At 42.2% G+C, this 22,201-nt stretch overlaps 1 protein-coding gene across 1 annotated transcript; it reads right to left on the bottom strand.

Moving 5' to 3' along the window:
• Positions 1-2,273: 2,273 nt before the first annotated feature.
• LOC147622864 (uncharacterized) lies at positions 2,274-21,712 on the bottom strand. The gene is made up of 4 exons (XM_086822626.1): positions 21,626-21,712; positions 21,206-21,541; positions 3,344-3,498; positions 2,274-2,376 (listed from the first exon to the last, which is right to left on the bottom strand). Exons 1-4 carry the CDS (start codon positions 21,710-21,712, stop codon positions 2,274-2,276), a joined length of 681 nt encoding a protein of 226 aa, XP_086678752.1.
• Between the last annotated feature and the right edge of the window lie 489 nt (positions 21,713-22,201).

Here is a 22,201-nt window from a genome sequence, read left to right as displayed (position 1 = left end):
CTTGTAACTGCAAAAGCACTCTTGGCAGGATTCAGTTTCAGCTATGTCTATCGGCACCTTTCTAAGCATAACAGCAAGTGGTGCAAATGTTCCATCCTTTTGCCAAAAACACTAAAGTCATCAAAAAATACACGCATGAAGTCAGTGAGGTAATCATATTGGACCATGCACTGAAAGGTTTGCGGGTGCATTGTGGAGTCCAAATGCAAAGGCTCCCCATTCTGTGATGAATGCTGTTTTTTCCTTATCCTCTCCGATGCCATTCTGACTTGGTTATACCCACTGAAGCCATCTAAGAAGGATTACATTTCGTGTTCGGCCACTGCATCTAACATTGAGTCTGTGAAGGGCAGCGGAAAAGGGTCTGGTATAGTTGCAGCGTTCAGTTTCATGTAATCTACACAAACTCTCAGCTTCCCATTTTTCTTGGGCACAATTACAATCGGACTTAGCGAATGAGACTTCTCAATTGGATATATGAATCCCACTGTGCCAATAGCTTATCTATCTCTTCCTTTACCTATTTGGGATAGTTGGGGTTCATTCTGTATTTCTGCTGTCTGATCGGGAATGGCATCCTCCCTTAGGTTTATCTTATGGTGATAGAAGCTTGGACCTATGCCTGGCATGTCTGTGTATCACCATGCACAGACATCCTTGTATTTGCATAACAACTCTTGGAGCTTGATCTTCATCTGTCCTTCTAGTTTAGCACTAACCTTGACAATTTTAGGTTGCTTTGCATTGCCCAGGTTGAGCTCTGTCAGTTCATCCTCCTGTACTCTGATGCATTTTTGTTGTTCCCTGTCCTTTCATCTTAAGGCTTCCATCCATTTCTTAACCCCCCTTGTTCTGATTGTTTATCCTCCTCTCACGTGTTTGCTCACTAGCCCTGTGTTGAGTTCGGGTTGTCTCCTCCTTGGTATCCACTGCCTCATCACAGATGTATGCACATTGAACATGTCTACTGTATATTTTGCCATTATTCCCTCCACGTCCAATTGAAATAATGAAATTAGCTTTGGATTTTCTATGATGATTCTTTCCTCCTCATCCTCTTCTATTCCATCGAACTAGTTCAATCCTTCTGCATCATGCAATGGTCTGACCGCCGGATCTATGTCCACCTTAGCTAGTGTGCTGACTCTAATATTCTTCTTTCCCCTCCTCATGGTGATGCTTTCTCTCAGCCATTCATGTTTGATTTTTCCATGTCTTATCCACCATGGTCTACCCAACAGCATGGGATATGATTCCGAGTTGTCCTCTATACGGAGTACCAAAAACACAATGGGGAAGTTGCATCCGGTTACAGTGATCTATTCTCCTCTCAAACAAGTCCGAGCGGCCTTACTCTGCTCTCTGATTGGCCATGTGCAGCAGGAAAGGAGCTGGGTGGAACTTGGTGATCCCTAATTCCCTGGCTATTGATTCCAGAAGTATGTTAACTCCTGACCCACCATCTACAATGGCTCCTCTGATTTCTTTTCCCCTCAAATGTATTGTTATTTGGGGCTCCACATTATCTACTTCTGGAACATCCTCTGTCTCCCCAGTGTGCCTGAGATTCTACTTCTTTTGCTGCTGTGCTGATTCAGCTTCACTCTCTGAGTGGTTAGACTCTTCCATTTGTCCCTTGGGACTCAGTAGCTTCTTGATGAGCTTCCTGTAGCTAGGCACTAATGACAGAAGGTTATGTCTAGTTTCATGGTTTTGAGGTCCTCCCATAGGTCATACTACTCCTCATTGTTTAGTTTATTGCTTTGTTGGGAACTTTTCTTTTCTCTCCTCTCTCTTCCTTTGGCTTTTTCTGAGGACTCCGCCTCTTTTGAGTGTTGAGGTGCTGTTTTAGTCCCTTTTGGGGATACTTTCTTCCCTTGTTCCCTGATTTGTGTCCCGCACGAGGATCATCTTCTCACATCAAATTCTTCTGTATGAATGCTTCATTTTTGGGGTGCCCTTGGTCTTTACTTTATCTTAATCGGGTTGTGTGGTTTCTTTCCTGCCCTCTGCTGCATGTGCCTTTTCCTTTCCATTTTGGCTTTTGGTGACAGCAACCACCATTGGAACCCATCATTGAACTATCTGATTTCTACCATATTCACAGCAGGTGCTAATGCTTCTTTCTGCTGAATCTCTAGAGTTTCCTTGAAGCTCCTGTTGATGTTTTAAGTATATCGCGGACATTCGATTTTCCTGTGTCCTGAATTCTGACAATAGTAGCACTAGAATGCATTCTACTGTTGTCCACCACCCCTTCCTCTGCCAAATGCTTAGCCATAGTAGGATCTCTGTGGTGTCAGCACAGCATCCCCCATTGGATCTTCTCCATCAACTGCATTCACTACTGTTGCTACCCGACTTCTTCCATTGTATCTGCAATTCTCTGTCAGATGCATGAAAGGTTGACAGAGGGCACATGTTGGCTGCATCTTGCATTCTTCTTTCAAATGCCCCTCATTTTTGTAGATTGGGCAGAACACACCAAGTTTTTAGTCTGACATGTTGGAGTGTTTGCTCGATCTTGGAGCCACCTTCTCAACAACCCTCTTGGCTAGGACATCCACCTTGTCCCTTTTGCGTTTTTGTTTACTTTTCTTGTTGCGCTTAACTTCCTCCTCAGCCCCTAACTCATTATCTGATTCCTCTGTGTGTCTGACTCACCCACTTGAATCGTTGTCTGATGAATTTTTCTTTTTGTTCTTTTTCTTCTTGGACTTCTTTTCCAAGCCCATGTTCCTCTCTGCCTTTTGGTTGCCTCAAGTGGTCCATCGAACCCTTGTAATGCAATGTCTGTTGTGCAGCCGATTGGTTTGATTCTCTTGTGTAGTCCATGCAAAAACCAATCCGCCAGGATAGCCTCAGATGACTTATCTTCATGGGTCAGTCTCGCACATAATGTGCGAAACTTTGTGGCATAATCATCCAACCAACACTGGTAGAGTGACTTCTGCCTCAGGATCCTAAGCTTATCTTGTTACAGCAGCTCAGAAGGTGTTTTGACTGTTTGGAACCTTCTGAGGAATGCTTCCTTGAGTTCTTGGAATGTGGTGAAATGGTCGTGTGCATAATACTGGGACAACCAATCTGTAGGAATAACCCCAAGTGTGGCTTGAAACTAATCCCTCTTCCTTTCATTAGTTGCATTCCCCCGAGGATGGTTCACCCTCCACACTACTTTAAACTTTGTGACATGTGTGTCAGGATCCTCAGACTTTTTGCCCTTATATATTGGATACTTGTGGTTGCCTCCTTGATTGGATGCAAAGGTTGCACATTGCCTAGCCCGAGAGGAGCAGGCTGCTTGGGTAGTTGTTAGTGCAGGTTTTTGATTAGGAGTTGCCTCTCGCAAGGATTTGTGCAAGTGCTTGTTCTCTTGGCCGCCCAAAGCTTGCGCCAGAATGCCACACTGAGGGATGAACAGAGAGCCTGCTGTGTTTCTCCGAGCACTTCCTCTTCCCCAACAGGATCGCCAAAGTGTCGAGGGTCAATCCGACACTGGCAAGACGGAATCAGTCCAGTTGAGGATCCGTCAATGCCTAGTGCCCATAGGTTTGCTCTCTAGTAGTGCTACAGTTCTACACCAAAGATGCTGTAGACAACACTCTCTCTCTTTCTTTCTCTCTTTCTCTCTCTCTCTCTCTCTCAGACAGCATAAGCATAAATGACACACAGAAGGAGACAATGTTCTTCTCTCTTAATTCAGATACAAAAGATACAAGAAGATACAAGAAGATACCCCCTACTGTTGTCTTTTTCTTCCCCTACTTCTATCCCCTTTCATGTGCCGTTACAAGATGCCTTTAGGCTGTTATGCCCGACTATTACAAGATTGCATTACCAGACAGTACAGTTACAATTACTCATATGATTACATAGTAGGGTGATCGTCCCACCGGACGTGTTCTGTGCCTTCATGGCCATTGAGGATCTTTTGGCGGCCATTGACGTATGTCCCACCCACCGGATGGACTGTCAACATCAAGAAACCCCAATGGTAACCAAACCAGCAGTCTTCCTACCACCTTGACAACATTTGAGCTAAAAATTCATGAACAAATTTCCACGTCTGCAAAATGGAGACTTATGAGCGCATTAAACAGAAACTCACAATGCTCACCTCTCTGGATGTGAAGCATAAGTGCAGAAGCTACGTGGCAGACATAAGAACCTACTCTCTCAAAAAGGAGAGTAGCTAGAAGAACCTACTGCTCGCAAGGTGATAGTTTTTTAAAAAAAGCACAAACACAAAGGAGTCACACATATGGCCTACCTAGAAGTGGTAGAATATCACAAGCAACTCCCAAGAATCTTCAATAGCCATTATATCTTGTTAAGCTTATCGTTTACTATTCTTTTAGCTATGTGAATGTAGCAGGAGTACATATCCATACTTATGCACTAGAGAACATTTGCACCAAAGCCTCACCATCAACAACTTCCAAGTACATCTTTGGATGGGGGGGACATGGTGGGCGAAAAGCTTGGTCAATGGTACAATCCATCGCCTGGAATTTTCCTTCAAATTACAAACCTATCCACCATCTTCACAAATAAATGATCTCCAATCCTTAGTAAAGATATCTATATTAGCCTCGCAAGTCGACACAATTCTTCCAATCCTCGCCAACAACCAGTGGCTACTTCAACACAAAAAGTAGTTCAATAAGAGTCTATATGACTCACTTCTTGTACTTCGTATATTTGCTTTTCATAAAAGCACTTAAATATATATAAAAGTAAGAAAAGCACATGGGAAGAAGCATGCGGGAACAAGTCCTACTCAACAACATTTAACAAGAATCCTACAACACAAAGGGACTTCATTTCTTCAAATGATGAATGTCGCTTCAATGAATCAAATGAGGAATTAAGAATCACCATCTCGTTCTAATGATTATGTCTATGTTCCTCTATTAACATCTCTTAGCATGACCACTAACACAAATCACATGTAACCTTGCTTATGATTGCCAAACACAAAGTGAGCAAAAAACCAAAAAACCAAAAAATAAAAAAACATGCTCACACAAATATAAAAATGCAATCACTCACAAAAAACCCCACCCCCACCCCGTTAGGAATTCCTAATAAACCACTAACCTTTTCATTCACTAACTAGCTTTTCTTATTCCTTCTGGAGGAACAAATACAATGAAAGTTAATTCAACACGAGGACACGATCATCATCTATAAGCTTGTCAATTCTTCCCGCACAAAAGTCTTCAATGACACGATTCATGAGGACATGATCGCCATCAGAAAGGGGGAAATATTAACCCATTCCTAGGGTTAACAAGAGCTACTACCATTATCCTACATCAATAAGTTAAGGTAGATACACCAAAAGGTCACACATTCAAGATATAAAGCAATGATGTCCAAAGCTACAACTTGGACGAGTGCCCATAATGGTATGACAGGTGATTCCCACTTCAAGATCGTGTGGTAGCATGTATAGTAGGATGAAGTCCCAAGTGATGTACTTCATGGATATATTATGAGAGTAGTCATTGTAATAGCACTAGGTCTCTTAGGAGCCTAAAGTGCCCGGTCGGCCACAGTTTGAGTGTGAACACTTATGGCCATGTATATAAGTGAATTTCTCTCATAATACAAGATACTCTCCGATTGTGCAATTGAGTCTTGCTCTTGCTAATCCGCTTGCTAATCTCTATCCCTAATGCATGCTAATGAGTGTGTGTGAGTAAAGTGAGGTGAGAGGAGGGATGGGTACCTATAGTGCAACGCTCGTCGTTCGCGAGAGAGGCATGATGGAATTTCTTCTGAAGGAGTTATAGAGCTTGGAGAACTTAAGGGTTACGAGCTTGGCTATTGGAGAGATCCTCACGACATTTGCGGTTCACCAGGTAATCTCTTGTTGGGGGGTTAGGGTGAGCCATAACACTACCTTATAAGCTTATGCCTCATTTCCAAAAATCCCCCTCTTGTACACTCACTTGATATCATACTTTTTCTAAGAGTGAATCCCCCAAGTTAAGAGCAAGCTTACCATCTCATTATTGTTCTAAGTTGTTCTCTACATTATGTGGAATGAGTTTGCAATATCTCTGTTCTACTGAACATGTTGTCTATGTATCAGAGAGAGTGAGTGTGGATTGAGTCTACAGTATCTCTGTTCTACTGAAAATGTTGTCTATGTATGAGAGAGTGAGATAGTTAGTGAAAAGATGTAGTGAGAGTTAGAACTGAGAGAGTGAGAGTGAAGGTTTTCTCAGTAGTGTGGTGTTTTGTGTGTCAATGAAGAAAGTGCAAAGGAAGAGGAGGGCACTCATTGAGAATGTGGTAGAACTGCAGGGGCTGAGCAGGAAAGGCCATGATGGCTCTCAAAGAAGGAGGAAGCCCAACTCAGGAAGCGAAACATTAGAGTCGAGGAAGATGAACATGAAGAAGTGAACCTGGGGGATGACCAACAGACAAAAACAGTCAGAGTCAGCACACCAAGAGGAAGGCTCCTTGAATTTCTAAGGTCCTACAAAGATGTATTCACCTTGAAAGGGAATTGATCCTAGCTTCTACCAATATAAGACATGAAGGGGATTGATCCTAACTTCTACCAACATAAGATCAACTTAAAAGAGGATGTAACTCCTATTCAACAAAGAAAATATAGAATGAACCCCAATTACACTAAACAAGTGAAGGAGAATATTGATAAGCTGCTAAGAGTAGGGTTCATCTCTCAAGTGGATAGGGCACAATGGCTTTCACCAATAGTCATCATCTCGAAGAAGAATGCAACTTAGAAGAGGATGCAACTCCTATTCGACAAAGAAAATATAGAATGAACCCCAACTATGCCAAACAAGTGAAGGAGGATATTGATAAGCTGTTAAGACAGGGGTTCATCTATCTAGTGATAAGGCGGAATGCCTTTCACCAATAATCATCGTCTTGAAGAAGAATGGGAAGTTGAGGGTCTGCATCATTAACTACCAAAAGTTGAATGCTTCCACCACCATATCGGATCCGTTTTTGCTAGAGTTCGAGTTCACCATAAGGCACACCCTCGAAAACAAGCACGCAGTAGGTATGATGAGATGTTGCAATTTCTATCTGACTTGTCCTTTCCGGAGTACATGTCCCGAATGTGCACCTCTTTCTCATAGATGCAGAAAGACCTAGTTGGTACGATGAGATGCAGTAATTCCTATCTGGCTTGTCCTTTCCGGAGTACATGTCCAGAGATCAAAGGAAAAAGTTTATTCTCCAGAGCAAGTCATTTATGGTGTCAGCTCTACAAGATGGGAATTGATAAGATACTGAGAAGATGCATCCCCGAACATGAACAACACGTTGTTCTAGCAGAAGCGCACCAAGGAATAAATGGAGGGCACTTTTCCAGAGAAGTCACACGGGGTAGAAAGTGTTCCACAAGTAGAATTGTGGTGGCCGACTGCATTAAAAAACACGCACAAGTTTGGAAAGGAGTGGATATGTGCTAGAGGCTGGGACAACCGAGTGATGATGATGTAGACAGAATGCATCACAACCCAATATTGCACCTAAAGTCGTTCCAAAAGTGGGGTCTGGAATTTGTTGGCCCATTCAAAATCCACCAATAAAATCTTGAAGAGAATACTGGTTAAGACAATGAATGAGAATAGGAGACCGAATGGGACACAAAGCTGCACTCAACATTGTGGGTATTCCAAAAAATGTATAAGAATGCAATGGGACTTGAGCCTTTCAGCATGGTGTATGGATTGGAGGTAGTAGTGCCCAGAGAGTTCCTCACACAGACCCTTATGATAGGAGTAGAAGAAAGGCTATCTCTCACTACAACACAATGCTGCCATACACGCGTTTCATACACGCGATAAATTACGAGCGCGTGTATGGTCGCGTATGTATTTGAATAAAATCGGACGCGTGTATTTTTGCATTTAAATTTGCATGTATATTTGCATTTATCAGCGCGTGTATAAGAGCGTTTATATACACGCATGAATACGCGCTATTATACACGTATTTATGTACGCATTTATACACGCCTGGTAAAAAAAACTGAAAAAAAACTGAATTCTTTTACAAAATTAAGAACTATTTTCTTTAAACCATCTCATAGTACAGTACAGTATATATCATTACACAATCCCACTACATGCATTTACAATAATGATAAATCATGCATATGAGATGATAATTAAAAGACAACACATACAATAGAAATGTCATGAATTTAGAACGATACAGTGAGATGGATTGGTTATTAAGGTTCGATCTCATCTTCAATAAGATCCATCCTTGCCAAACGATCAACATCAATATCCATTTGATCAATATCCATTTGATCAATTTGTAAGGCTACGATTAAATTTATTTCACTATCGATATTCTGTACTCCATTGACAATGGTATCGATGTCCTGATCATCCTCATCAACATCACCATCATCCTCAATGGTAGGGTCATTCTCATGATCATGAGAAATGGCACGCTCATTCTCATTATCATGATCATCTCTTATTTCTTGATCATCGATCACAACATCTTCATTGGCATGTTCGACATCATCTTCATTGCGGCTTGTTACATCCTCCATATGCTCCATATCAGTGAATGTATTATACATCACTTTGGAACGTGGTGCAATAGGGATGACGTACCACCATTCAATGTCATGCACCATTGGTAGATAGATAACCTACTCAAATACACATAGTACAGTAATTAGCATATCAAAAGTCAAGGGGTACGCGAGCTTAGATATATATGTACATGAAACACATTAGTAAAAAAATGCATACCTGCTCACATTGTTGTGGCAATACGAGTCTATCTTTCTTTGTTTGCCAAAACTTTGTAGAGTCAATAGTTACATAGCCACTTGCATGGCATTTTATCGTTGCATCAGGCCCTTTTTCCACCACGTTCATTTGCCATTTGACATCCAAAACATACACAAAGAAGCGATGAAAGTCAAGCCTAAATATGTCTTGGATTGTGCCACAATAATCATCCATTTTTCCATTAGCTCCCTCAAAGCTACTAATGACACCGCAATCTTGTGTATTCCTCTTTTCATCGATTCTTTGTGTTTGAAAATGCTTGCCTTCACACCATATAGCATTGAGCATAGTGCACTGGACCAAAATAAAAGCAATATTTGTGTGAGCAATGTGAATAAATATTAAAAGCAAATCACTTACAACTAATGCAAAACATTAGTTCTATGTACCTTTAACATGCATCCTCGTGCATACTCCCATTCTTCCGCCGTGATATGCAGCCCCTCGTCGCTCTCTGCTCTCTCCATTTCCTCATGCAACCAATCAACATGGATATCATTCGGAAGTGTTGCTAGATGCTTAGGGTACGCCTTACGAGAGCCATGTTGCCTCCGAAAGAGAGCTCTTTCTGCTTGCCTTTTTGTCTTTGCATCCTCATATCTTGTAACCCATCTGCTCATCACATCACTATTAAGGATGCAAGTGAAATTGAGATCATCAATCAATGTTCTGTCAATTACTTTACTCTGTCCTTTTCCTTGAGGCACAATAGAGGTCATCCTCAAGTCCTCTTCATTGCTCCATAGTCGTGGCAAAGAGCTGTCCACCTGACCAAGAAATTTTGAAAAATATACAAGAGACTCTTGTATCAACCAACCCTCGGCCATGCTTCCTTCAGGCCTTGCACTTTGTCTCACAAAGTCTTTTAAGGTCTTCATGAAGCGCTCTAGGAAGAACATCCAACGTGCATGCACAGTAGGGGTGCAGGGCTATTGTCATCCCTTTCCCACTCATCTCTGACAATAGATCCCGAAGCTCCAGCATCATCTCGTCGATGCTTTGCGTGCTCTCGTCACGTGTAGGGCACCATGTTAGGGTGTGGTACTGCATCCTGCTTCAATTAGAGTTTATATATTACAACTCTATTAATTTAATTTGGATACCATGAGTCATTTGAATACCATCAATTTACATCTGCTCACCTCTAAACATGTTTGATTCCATTCTCCATACATGGAGATGTGATTCAAGGTAATTCGACGTGATCGTACAATGCATCCTTGACATCGATTACACATACATTTGATCCGTTGTCCCAACCACACATCGCGATTACGATGACGTATTGTCTCATCTTCTCCAGAACTGCTTGAGGAGGTTGATGACATCCTATGCACAAACCAGAAAACACAAAATCATAATATGTTTTTAATGAAAGTATAGAAATCGCGTGTATTAACGTGGCTATTTCCTAGAAATTGCGTGTATTAACGCGGCTATTTCCTTAAAATCGCGTGTATTAACGCGGCTACTTCCTAAAAATCGCGTGTATTAACGCGGGTAATTCTTGCAAAACGCGTGTATAAATGCAGCTAAATTGGCATACATGCGAATTTACATGCGTTTATAAACGCGAAGATCTGTTTAAACTAAAAATAGCCCGCCTTCCCCCAAATAAACATTTTGAACTAACAATACTGTTGTTTTTTATTTTCGCCTCTTCCAACAGTAACGAAACCTAAGTGCAAGGAGGGAGAAGAGAAGGAGCACACACGGGAGAAAGCCGACCAAGAAAGAAGACTCACTTTTTCAGAGGTGAGTCAGTTTGTCCTTTGCCTTGTCTCCTTCCTCAGATTTGTTTATGCTATTTTCTCTTTGCTTTTTGGGTTTGTCTCCGTCCTTTTGCTTCTGTGCACACGATTTTGGGTGAATGATTCTGACAGGGGCGACAGTGGGCCTTTTATAAGGACACATTGTCAGAGTCGGTCCTTTTCAAAAAAAATTTACGCAGGTCGCGTGTAGGAACGCGTGTAAAAACGCGTGTATCCTGTTTGCACAGACTTTTCACGTGGATATACACGCGTTTCTGGACGGGTGGATACACACGTTTTTTGACGGGTGTATACACGCGTTTCCTGTGCCATCTGGTTTGCAGGCTGATAGATGACTTGAATAATGATATTTGTGTGAGTCAAGAGACAGCCCATGATGTACATGAAGATTATTTTTGCAGATTCTTTATGGATATTCCAGGTTCTTCATCCGATCCATTTGCGTACAGCAATTGGTTGATGGAGATGCTAAATCATTTTGGGCGCCATCCTGGTCCAGTTGAGCTTACAGAGTACATGTATGCCCATCCCCCTCCTGCCATGCCTGGTGTCTATACCCCTATCGCGAGTATCCAGGGCACTCTAGTGCCGTCTATGCCTACGAGTCCGACGAGACGGCATGCAGCTTCTCCTCTTCCACACCCACCGAGGAGACATACCTCGTCCCAGACACACTCACGCACACCCTCATAGCCACCATCACGTGCTCCCTCAGAGCCACCGTCACGTCAGGGCTCACAGCCATCGTCACGTAGACAATCCCCCAGTCGTGACTCCACCCGCAGTAGTAGGAAGAGTGGGAGTGGAGGATGCGGCGGGTGCTTTGGTGGGGGAGGTGGGGGAGGTAGTAGGGCACGCGGTGAGAGAGGAGATAGAGGGAGAAGAGTTAGAGGAGACAGTTCGGAAGAGGAGGAGATGAGAGAGGTTACGGGAGTGATCTGCTATGATGTGACGGATAGGGGCGGGATAGTGATGGATGCGAGGGGGGGAGAGGTAATGGAGTACATGCGTGGGGTAGTATCAAACTTGTATAGAAATTGTTTTATTAAATTTAAAGATCAAAATAGCCGATTAGTTGGGGAGGTGATAGAGGCTGTACATAGTCGGTACCCCAATCCCCCACATGCTACATTCTCGGATGTATGGGAAAGAACGCGAATAAGGGAGATCTTAAGTAATAAAAGATCTCACCTTAAAAAACTCGCGTACGATGATGGGCTAAATGTAGCTGCGGGTGGCTATCCTGCCGAGAAACCTGCCATGCGCACAAACGCGAGTGGAAGGAGGCAAAGAAACGAGCAGAGGGTGGCGTGAAGAGCAGGCAGCATGTGGAGGCACGACGGATCCAGATGGAGACCATTGGATCTTCGCATTTCGGATCTAGCGGTGTCGAGTCATGGGAGGCAGAGTTCGTAAGTATCTTGCCACTTTATTTGATTGTTTACTTAATTCATTGATTCTATGATTGTTTTAATCTTACAAATTGTGTTGATTATGATACAGCACGGGTTACGGGGAGGAAGCCCTCAACCCACGATACTACGTATGCTCACCGGCAAAGCAGACGTGACACGTGGGCCATCTTCAGAGCCGAGGGACGTATTACGGACGCGCAGTTTGAGATGGCCATGAGACCATACGGTCGACAGGTACTTGAAAACTCTAAACGAATGATTTTGGTTTATTGAATTACATATATATATACTTATATACTATATATTACTTGAACAGGCACAAGCTGGTGATGATCCACCCGCCACCACTGCAAAGGGTGGACGTGAGCACTACTCATCGGACATTCCGACCGATGTGAGCTCATCTGAGCATGGAGGGAGCACCGAGTCAGGTCTGAGTAGTACTCAGACTTATAGTATCACATTCCATATTGAGGATGTGGTTGTATATATTTTTTTGTAAACTGAAGCCATGGGCTCCTTCGAGATATGGACTCCTTCGAGATATGGACTCCCTTGTATATATTTTTTTGTAAACTAAAGCCATGGGCTCCTTCGAGATATGGACTCCCTTGTATATATGTGTGAAATTTTGATAGTAATATTGAATCGTGAATCGATAATATTACATTCATGTCTGTCTTGAATTGTGTATTGACAATGTATGCATTCATGCCGTTCTTGTCTTAATCTTCCTCGTGGATATGTCCTTCGTGGATATGTTCTTCCTCGTGGATATGTTCTTCGTGGATGGTCTAATGCATCAAAAAAAAAAATTCAGAGAGTGTTATTAGGTGCTGGAATGCTGGAACAGCATTTAGGCACCAAATAGCACTCTCTGGATTTTTTTTTTTGCTCTCAGTTCACGTGTATAGACGCGTCAAAACTGCTAAAGATGCGTGTATATACGTAGAAAACCTGTAAAATACGCGTGTGTAGACGTGTCAAATCTGTAAAATACGCGTGTATAGATGCATCAAATCTGAGAAATACGCGTGTATAAGTGCATCTAAAGTTAAAAAACGCGTGTATAGACGCTTGTATCAATGCGTCTAAATGCATCATAACTGACAGAGAGCATGTATACACGCGTGTATGAGTGCGTCTGGGCACTGCTATACACGCGCTTTTACACGCATGTCTCTGGCCGCGATTATACACGCGCTGATACAGGGTCCGCTACTTTTCCTCACAAGTCATTTTTAGCGGCTACGAACGCGGGTATGAGCCCGATCCCTTGTAGTGTCTGAAATAATAAAAGGTGCACATGATTGAGAAACTCCATAAGTTGGATAAAAGGAGATTGTAGAGTGCATAGACTGCCAAGGACTCGCACGAGGACGAGGATGAGGAAGAGGAAGGGGAGGAGGAAGGACCTTCACTTTCCATAACTGTGAGAAGCCATGACACATCGCTAGAGATTACTACAGCAAACCAAATGAAGAAGGATTGACATCGGTAAATTTCATGTGGAGACTCCTAAGGAAGAGGAGTCATGACTCCTAAGGAAGAGGAGTCATGACATCTTTTCTGAGAGAGAAAGAGAGAGAAACCCCACAACCCAATGTAACCTACCCCAATATAGTAAAACCACCTCTCTGAGCCACCGATGATGTATGCCATGTGGTAGATGTATGTGTGAGCACTTTGGTCAAGGTCACGGGCACTTGTAGTAGCCTTAGACACATAGAGAGAGAGAGTGTCAAGGACTATGAGCTAGGGACTTGAGGCACTGGTCGCGGGCTACCAAGTAAGAGGGAAACTTGGTATAGGGTCGAGGTGTGCTAGAATTATTCACTTGAGGAAAGGTGTTGAAATATGCAAGTGAATGGGTGTGTGCGGGAACAAGCCCTTAGCACGAGACTGTAAAAGGGAGTCTGTAATTGAGTGGGTAGCAATGAAAAGGTGAGAAGAATCTACTGATGAGAGAATCAAGGGTAGCATGAGTGAATATAGGGGTGTGGAAAAATTCTAGGAAAAAGTGTCCCCAGAGGTGACACAAATCAAGGAGAAATCAGTGGGATTAGATGCTTGGTATCTTGTGGATGTAAAACCTATAAATTGAGGCATTGGCCTAATGCAAAATTGTTGGTTTTTGAGTACCCATGCCTGCATTAAGCTATTAGATTAATTATGCCCTAATCTCATCTTAATCACCTCTCCTCTTAACTACATGCTAATTATGTTTATTCTTGTGTTTGATCCACCATAGCCCACTCTTGCTTGCATTTTCAACTCCCTTGCCACTGTCTGCCCTCTGATCTTGATGGTCACTCAGGAATTGACGTGTCACAGTCCAGGACCGTTTCCACATTCCTGCATTCTGTTTGCCAAATTTTTTTGTTTCTGCAAGGGCATTAGCACTAGTTTCTCATTTGGTACTATGGCATGAAGCAACTTTTTCTTGTAATTGGGAACCAAATTCAACACTCTGTCTAGTGTGATGTTTAGTTTCATCTTGCTCAGATCCTCCCATAGGCCGTATTCCTTCATAGAGTTGTTGCTTTTTCCCTTGTCAGTGGGCATACCTTAGCCTTTGTACATTCTCCCTTCTTTTTTCTTTGCTTCCCTTTCCTTTTCTTGACTTTCCCTTGTTAGTTTTCCTATCTAGATTCCTTCCATGTTCTTTCTCTTCGCAACACTTCCACTACTCTGGGCTATAATCGGCTCGAGTTGACACTTCGACATCCTTTCTTCAGTTGCTCTACCATTGCACACCAGCTTCTTTCCTGCTCCAATTTCTTCCTCTTTCTTGACTAGGGTTATCTTGTCTGAATTTTCCTCAGAATGATCTCCCAGGAGCTTGTTCGCTCCATCCCTTGTGCACTTTGCACCAACTTGGTGATTTGTTCACGAACTCTCTGCTCTTTTGCCAATTGTTCTAGCTTCTGTTTCTATTCTATCTCGGTGTTCGTGCCCGTCGACATCTTGAAAAGCCTTTGTGAGCTTGTCACAACCATCACCTTTGGTGGATTTTCTTATTCTTCACCTGCCCCATAGTCCACTTTTACCATGTTTACACCTGCCATTAGGAACTCAATGGAGTCTTCTTGGGCCCTTTAATTTGGACGTTTAGTGAAATGCTTAAAATGCTAATCCATCTTTGACCAAGCCTAGAGGCCTAGTCCTAAAAGCATATATTTGATTTTTCACAAAAATAAAAAAAAATAAAAAAAAGGAGATATTCCTAGATCTGGCCACCTAGGTGACTTTAAAGCTTTGTAATGGGCTGTCAGTCAGTAATCATAGCCTGCAGCAACCTTTTCGAACTCCAAACATTCCAAAAATTCGTCACTTTCTTCCCCCCTTTTTTGTGTGTACACCAGATCTCTTTCTCTCTCCAAATCTTCTCTCTAACACGCCCTGCACTCCTTCTCCATGGAAAAAAGCGTCTTTCTCTACTCCAAAAGCCATAGCTAACAGATCTGTACTCCTAAATGAGCCTTCTCTCTCCAAACCCACAGTAGTAGCCATGGCTTGCAGGGAAGAAGCTTACCATGAGTATTCTCTCTACAGTACTTGGTCCTCTCTCCATAGCTAGCAGGTCTGTACTCCTAAATGAGCCTTCTCTCTCCAAACCCACAGTAGTAGCCATGGCTTGCAAGGAAGAAGCTTACCAGGAGCATTCTTTCTACAATACTTGGTTCTCTCTCCAAACCCACAGTAGTAGCACAGAAGAACCTTTTCATGAAGTATTCTCTCTCTATATTGCTTAGCAGCCATAGCTTGCACTAAAGAAGCTTCCCATGATGCATTGTCTCCTTTGCATTTTTGTCTCACCATTGCCAACCCTCTCTATGTTTCTTTGGCTCCCTTTCTGGCTTCTTTCTCTATCCACAATGCAGCTCTAGAGAAGCAACCCTCATCTCCATTCTTCCTATTATTTTTTGATACCATATCCTGCTCCTTCCACTCCTATTCAACCCAAGCTTACAAGCCTACTTTCTTGTAGATGGCACTACAAGACATCACCAATAAGCCTTCTAAGATCCGCCTTCAGGTTGATTTGGAGACAGAATACGCAACCCGACGCAGTAGGCATGTTGCACCCAATATTTCATACGATCAGCTTCGAATGCAAGGAGCAAAGGCCATTGATCTTTGGATTGATGGAAATCTTTATCCACCAGATCCAATATCTGGTGCCCCTCCACCATTCAAAAGCATTACAAGTTTTCTTATGTTTGTTGGTGATGGTTTCAATGGGCTTCTTGGCTATTGTAGGAGATTACACATGTTGTGGCTAGATGAAGTAGCTGAAAAGAGACAAACACAATTTGTCTTCGACCAGCTTCAAGCGGCATCGACTAAGCAGATCAATGGTTTGATGCAGAGGATTAAAGAGCTCTCAGAGGAGCTTGAGGTGCAGAAGAATAATCTAGCGGATCGTGTGCACACAATAAATCAATTTACCGATAATTATGTTCGTCTTCAACACTCCACTCGTAATCTTCGGCGTCGTGTTCACCATTTCACTCACCTTCCCATGGGATATCACGCAAGGCAAAGAAAACGTAAAGCTGTTGGGTTGCTTTCAAAGACAGCAGGCGCATGCAAGAGGCGTAAACAAACAACCAGGTAAAATTTTTTGTAGGAATTATAGCAGCTTTGAGAAGCAATTAATGAATAAAGCATCTCTCATGGTTGACCATTGTGATTGTAGGGCTTGTGCAACAGCTATACTAGGATGCAACAACGCTGAGGACAATGTTAATGCCTCCATTCTTCAGCATGTCCTTCAGGAGAAGGATATTATGGAAATGATAACAGGTTCTGGTAATGATAAGCTGCGGGAGACCCATCGTCAACATTTCTTGAAGGAAATCAAAGAAATTGTCACCCCCAAAGAGATGCTTGATATATGTGACTCAACAGGTATTAGCCAGAAAGGTTACAGAGCAATATACAGGTCAATCACTTTAGGGTTGCGAGCAAAGGGAGTTATGCAATCCTTGCTTCCAACACTTTATAGCTTACAGATGGCAAAGAAGTGTGCTAATGGTGATATTGCATCCATGTTCGAGGGTGGGTACAAGTGGGTGGAGGATATTATGCCAATGCCAACAATCAAACCCTTTGAATACAATGCATATAACAATGTCTACATTGACATGGAAGTGCTACAAAAAGCAATGATTCAGTACTATGGCCTCACACTTGAAGAGACAGGTGGAAATGCCGTGTTTGTCTTGAAGCTGGATGAATGTCAAGTGGTTAAAGGTCAAAGACTGGAGCGTGTTAGTTTAACCTTGATGAGCCGAGCACTTAGAGGAAGGCCTTTAGAGACCCAAGAGTTGGATGCAACTGAAGACAGCAACAATAGGGGTCAAGGGCATAAGCAGGACTACTACGGCATTCAATCAGAGAAGAACATCTGGTGGCAAGCAGCATGGGTCCTCCCAAAAGAGAACCATGATACCTTGAGGTGGTATTTTGAACGGTCTGGCATTCAACATGTCGTCTCTTGTCAGGTCAATGGTCAGAAGCTTGATGTTCCCAGAATAGGCTGCTTTAACGTTGAATGGCACTTGGGTGGCGATCTAAAAACCTTAAAGTGTATGTTGGGTTGTAAAACAGGTGCGAATTCTATATTCTCATGTGTTTACTGTTGTCATTCCAAGACAGCAGTAGACTCAAGAGTAAAAGGGAAACAACCTAGCAAAGGCAAAAGTCAAAAACAGGTGGGTGCAAAAAAAAGCAATCATTTTTTATGCTGAACAGAGGAAAGGATCAAAGGTATGGCATAATGGCATATTAAGTTGTGACCAGAGCAAGCCACCTAGTCGTGACCAGGAGGACAATGCTTGGAACCCAATCTTGGAAATTCCACTATGTCAAGTGCATGTGTGCACATTACATGCAAGACTCAGGATTTTGGATAAGCTATTGATGCTCCACATAAACTATGTCTGGAACATGGAGCCCGAAGATCGACGAGAAGAGTCAATACGTGCACTAGAGGGTGTACTTTCCTCTATGGGATTACATGCTGGAGCAGTGGTCTTGACAAAGGACAGAAAATCAAACCCTACACAAGACAACCCTAATAAAATTTGCATGGGTGGATCAAAGGCAAGACACTTGCTATCAAACCACTTGGGTTCTCATAGCCACACTGACTTTGAAATTTGGAAGAAGATATGTGATGTCACAACATATCGAGGAAATGATGCCAGGCTTGGCCTAAAACGTGCACATGTATGGGAGGTGTGTAATAAAATGGTCGATCTTCTAGAGCGACCTCACGTGGATGACCATGGTATTGAGGCACTTAAACAAGCCACTTGTAGATTCACAGAAGAAATGGTCGAGGCATGGGGAGAAACACACATTACTCACTACATGGTAATGTTGTATTTATTGTGTCCTTGTAGTATGTTCTTCATACTGTTTGTTGACTTTTTGTAATTTTCTATGCAGCATATATTGTATGCACATGGGCCATACTTTCTCGATAGATATGGCTCTTTAGCACTTTGGAGCAATCAAGGCATGGAGAAATCACATTACCAAGCAAAGGCCGTGTATTTATTGTGTCCTTGTAGTATGTTCTTCATACTGTTTGTTGACTTTTTGTAATTTTCTATGCAGCATATATTGTATGCACATGGGCCATACTTTCTCGATAGATATGGCTCTTTAGCACTTTGGAGCAATCAAGGCATGGAGAAATCACATTACCAAGCAAAGGCCGTGTATTTTAAGGGCACTCGCCATGGTGGTGGCAAAGTCAAGAGTAATGCACTCCATGAAATGTTCAACTGGTTCTATCGCGTTTTGGTTGGCAAAAAAAGGTAGAAAAGTCGCGGTAATTTGTCTCTTAGGCGTCAAATAAAGAAAATTGTTAATGCAAGAAGAACTGAAGGATACAACAGATCAAATGCTAGGGAGAGACTACGGCAGTGGGTAGCAAGCAAGCGTCGGTGTGGTTCCTCATGGGCTTAAACTCTCTGATTATAATCTTTTTGTGTTTTTAAATTTTCTAAAAGTTTTAAAAAATTATATTTATAGACATATTTAAGTCATTTTTCATTTATAGCCACCACATTTCAATTTCTTCTTTGTGCTCTACTCTCTCTTGCCCTCCCACTATCTCTTGCACTCGTACATACCTAGGCCATGCCAGAAGAACAGGATCAAGACTTGCAGTTTTTCGATCAACTCGGCCCACTACCTGCTACAGCAAAAAGGACAAGTCTACCTATCGTAACAGAGCAAGAGGCAAAGGAGATGAGAGAAGAAGAGCGCAGGAAGGAGGCCGAAGAAGCGCAACGTAGGAAGGAAGCTGAAGAAGCAGGGTCTAGTAGAGAAGCAGAAGAAGAGCGACGTCGAAAAGAAGCCGAGGAAGGTCAAGGGCAGCCACTGGAGATTGTTATTGAGGCCGACACCCTAGAACAGCTAGAGGTTATCTTACAGAATAGGGAGGTCGAGCTCCTGTCTTACGGCATCACGAAGGATACCATTGACAAAGAGTTTGCTCTTGTGAGGGCAGCTTGGGAGCCAGAAATGCAAAAGAGACAGCAGCCCAAAGAGGACGCAAGGAGGGCAAGCCAAGCACAGCCACAGGCAGCCACAACTTCCAGACGGCCAGTCAAGAAGTGTGGTAAAAGAATGGAGGGCAAGTTTCGGGATCAACAAGAAGAGGAAGAGCGTGCACAAAAGAAAAAGAAGTTCAGGTCTGAACGACCACCGTGGGAGAATCAAAGACCACCAGCGCCTCCACCAGTTACAAAGAAGAAGAGAAAATGGAGGCCAGGGACAGTCGCGCTACGAGAGATTAGGAAATATCAGAAAAGCACAGATCTTCTCATCCCCAAGGCACCATTCTCTCGGCTGGTGAGAGAAACAATGGAAAGATATTCTGACAGGGTTGACCGCATACAGAGCACAGCTCTTGAAGCTCTTCAAGAAGCTGCGGAAGATATTATAGTTTCTATTTTTGAAGACTCAGTGCTGGCTATGGTACATGCCAAGAGAGTTACTTTGAAGCCAGTAGATATGTCCCTAGCCCTACGTCTACGTTTAGAGCGTAGCCTTCTACCTCAATAGGCTAACCCATTTTGTAAGTCTCCCTACAAAATTATGTAATGTTCCCAGATTCCTTTGTAGCTTTTTCACACATTAATGAAAACTTTGTGAGTTGTGTTACATTCTTTGTTGTGTCCATTTTTTTTGTATACTCAGTGCCAATGAACATTTCATTTAAAAAATATAAAAGCACTATACACACAGGAAGAAACACACACAAACACACACACACACACACACACATATATATATATATACACACACAAACATATATACACACACATATATATACATATACAAATATATATACATATGCACATATATATATATATATATATGTACACACACACACATATATATGAATATTTATATATACAAAAAATCTAGATCCTATAAAGTCAACTAGAGAAACTTATAGAGTGTCTAATGTGCCTCAAGGCAAAAAAAATTAAAAAAATTAAAAAAAAATGCCATGTGCGCTACGGCGCGTTAATCTGTAGTTTGACCAGGTCAAAATGGATATTAACGCGCCGTAGCGCACATGGCATTTTTTTTAAATTTTTTTTGATATGTTTGGTCTGGTGAGGCTCATAAAACCATTTAGGTGCCCTAACAGCCCCAAATCTTACATATTTATATAAGATATTATTTATATTTATATATATCTTATAATAGCCTTAAAATCTTATAATATCTTATGTCTTATGTATATATATCCTTCAATAGCCCCATAATCTTATATATATATATAGGTACACACACACACACATATATATATGTATATATATACAGATATGTACATATATATATACATATATGTGAGTGTGTTTACATCTATAAATACAATATTTTTTCATACCGCTCTAACCCAATCTCGATTACTTTTTTTAATCACGATCTCAATTAAAATAAATCCTAAACAATTTTTTCTATGACCACATGAACAAAATCTTAAAATTGCGAGGCTTGAAATGGTATATCACAAGTACGCCAGGAAAAATCACAACTTACAATGCACAACAAAAAAAATTTATTAAACTTGGAAGAGAAGTTTGCATTACATCTTTTTAATAAGCTCTTGGAAGAGCTCAGGAGAGAGAGTTCTAGAGGCTGGTTTCTGGCCTAAGCTTTGGAATACATCACTCGGCTCATTGATTCCTTGAGCCTGAGAAAGGGCACAATGGCCTAAAACTGAGCCGGGATGGTTGCCCGTGAAGCAATACAAGGCAGCTTCCCTAGCTACCAAAATACATTTATTTATGTTCGAGGCTAAGGGGTTCTCCGACAAGACTGCACTAAGTGCTTTACATTTTAGGAGCTCGGCATAGGCGATCTCTGCATATTCTAAATGAAAAACCCGCACTATGTCGGCTCTGAGGGCAGGTATGTAGTGCCAAAGGGATGCATCTCGACCCTCTGACTTTGGCCGCGTTCCTCCTACGCGCATAGCAAACTTGTCCACTTCAAAAGCTGTCTGTCAACATGTCAATATAGAAGTTAGGAAGCGTGAAATGATACAAAAAATAATTTGCTTTACAACTAAGAAGTAAGGACATACCTCAGTTGCATCGTCACTTGCAACTAGTTGCTCATTCGTCAAGTTTATGCTTCCTTGGTCTTGAGCATCGCCAGCAACCAAGGGCATGTGTGGTTCAAAGGTAGCTACGCTCTCATAGAATTGCACTTCTTGCTTTATTTCAACGAGCGCTTTGGCCACTACAACTTCCAAGGTACTGCTACCAATATCATATGCAAGCGCTTTTGTGAGGTTGTCATCTTCAAAAGAGATTTTCACTTTTCCTTTGTCTTGACCCCCAGCATTCACGGCAATAATAGAGAGTGCCTCATCCTCACGAAACCCGAGTGTCTTGGCAATGTCATCCAAAAACAAAAACTCTTTCCCATCAATAATGATTGGATGCAAAGACATGATAACAAGGTCTGGGACCTCCTCGAGTACTTCATCGCCCTCTAGAACTAGGTCCGCCGGAACCTCCTCGGGGACATTATCTTGTAGAGCCACCAATGCCATTGAGGCCTCCCATTGTTCTGTAACATTCTCTTCCTCAGCATGGGCCTCTTGGACCTGCTCCATTAGCTTTACTTTGCCCTTTTCTTTTTCCTTGCCACTTTC

This window comes from Cibotium barometz, chromosome 28, assembly GCF_041138505.1.
Source record: "Cibotium barometz isolate CiBa-2024 chromosome 28, ASM4113850v1, whole genome shotgun sequence".
In the NCBI taxonomy this organism is placed as follows: domain Eukaryota; kingdom Viridiplantae; phylum Streptophyta; class Polypodiopsida; order Cyatheales; family Cibotiaceae; genus Cibotium; species Cibotium barometz.
Note: the sequence above shows the minus strand (reverse complement) of the source record. Positions and strands in the feature narration are given on the sequence as shown.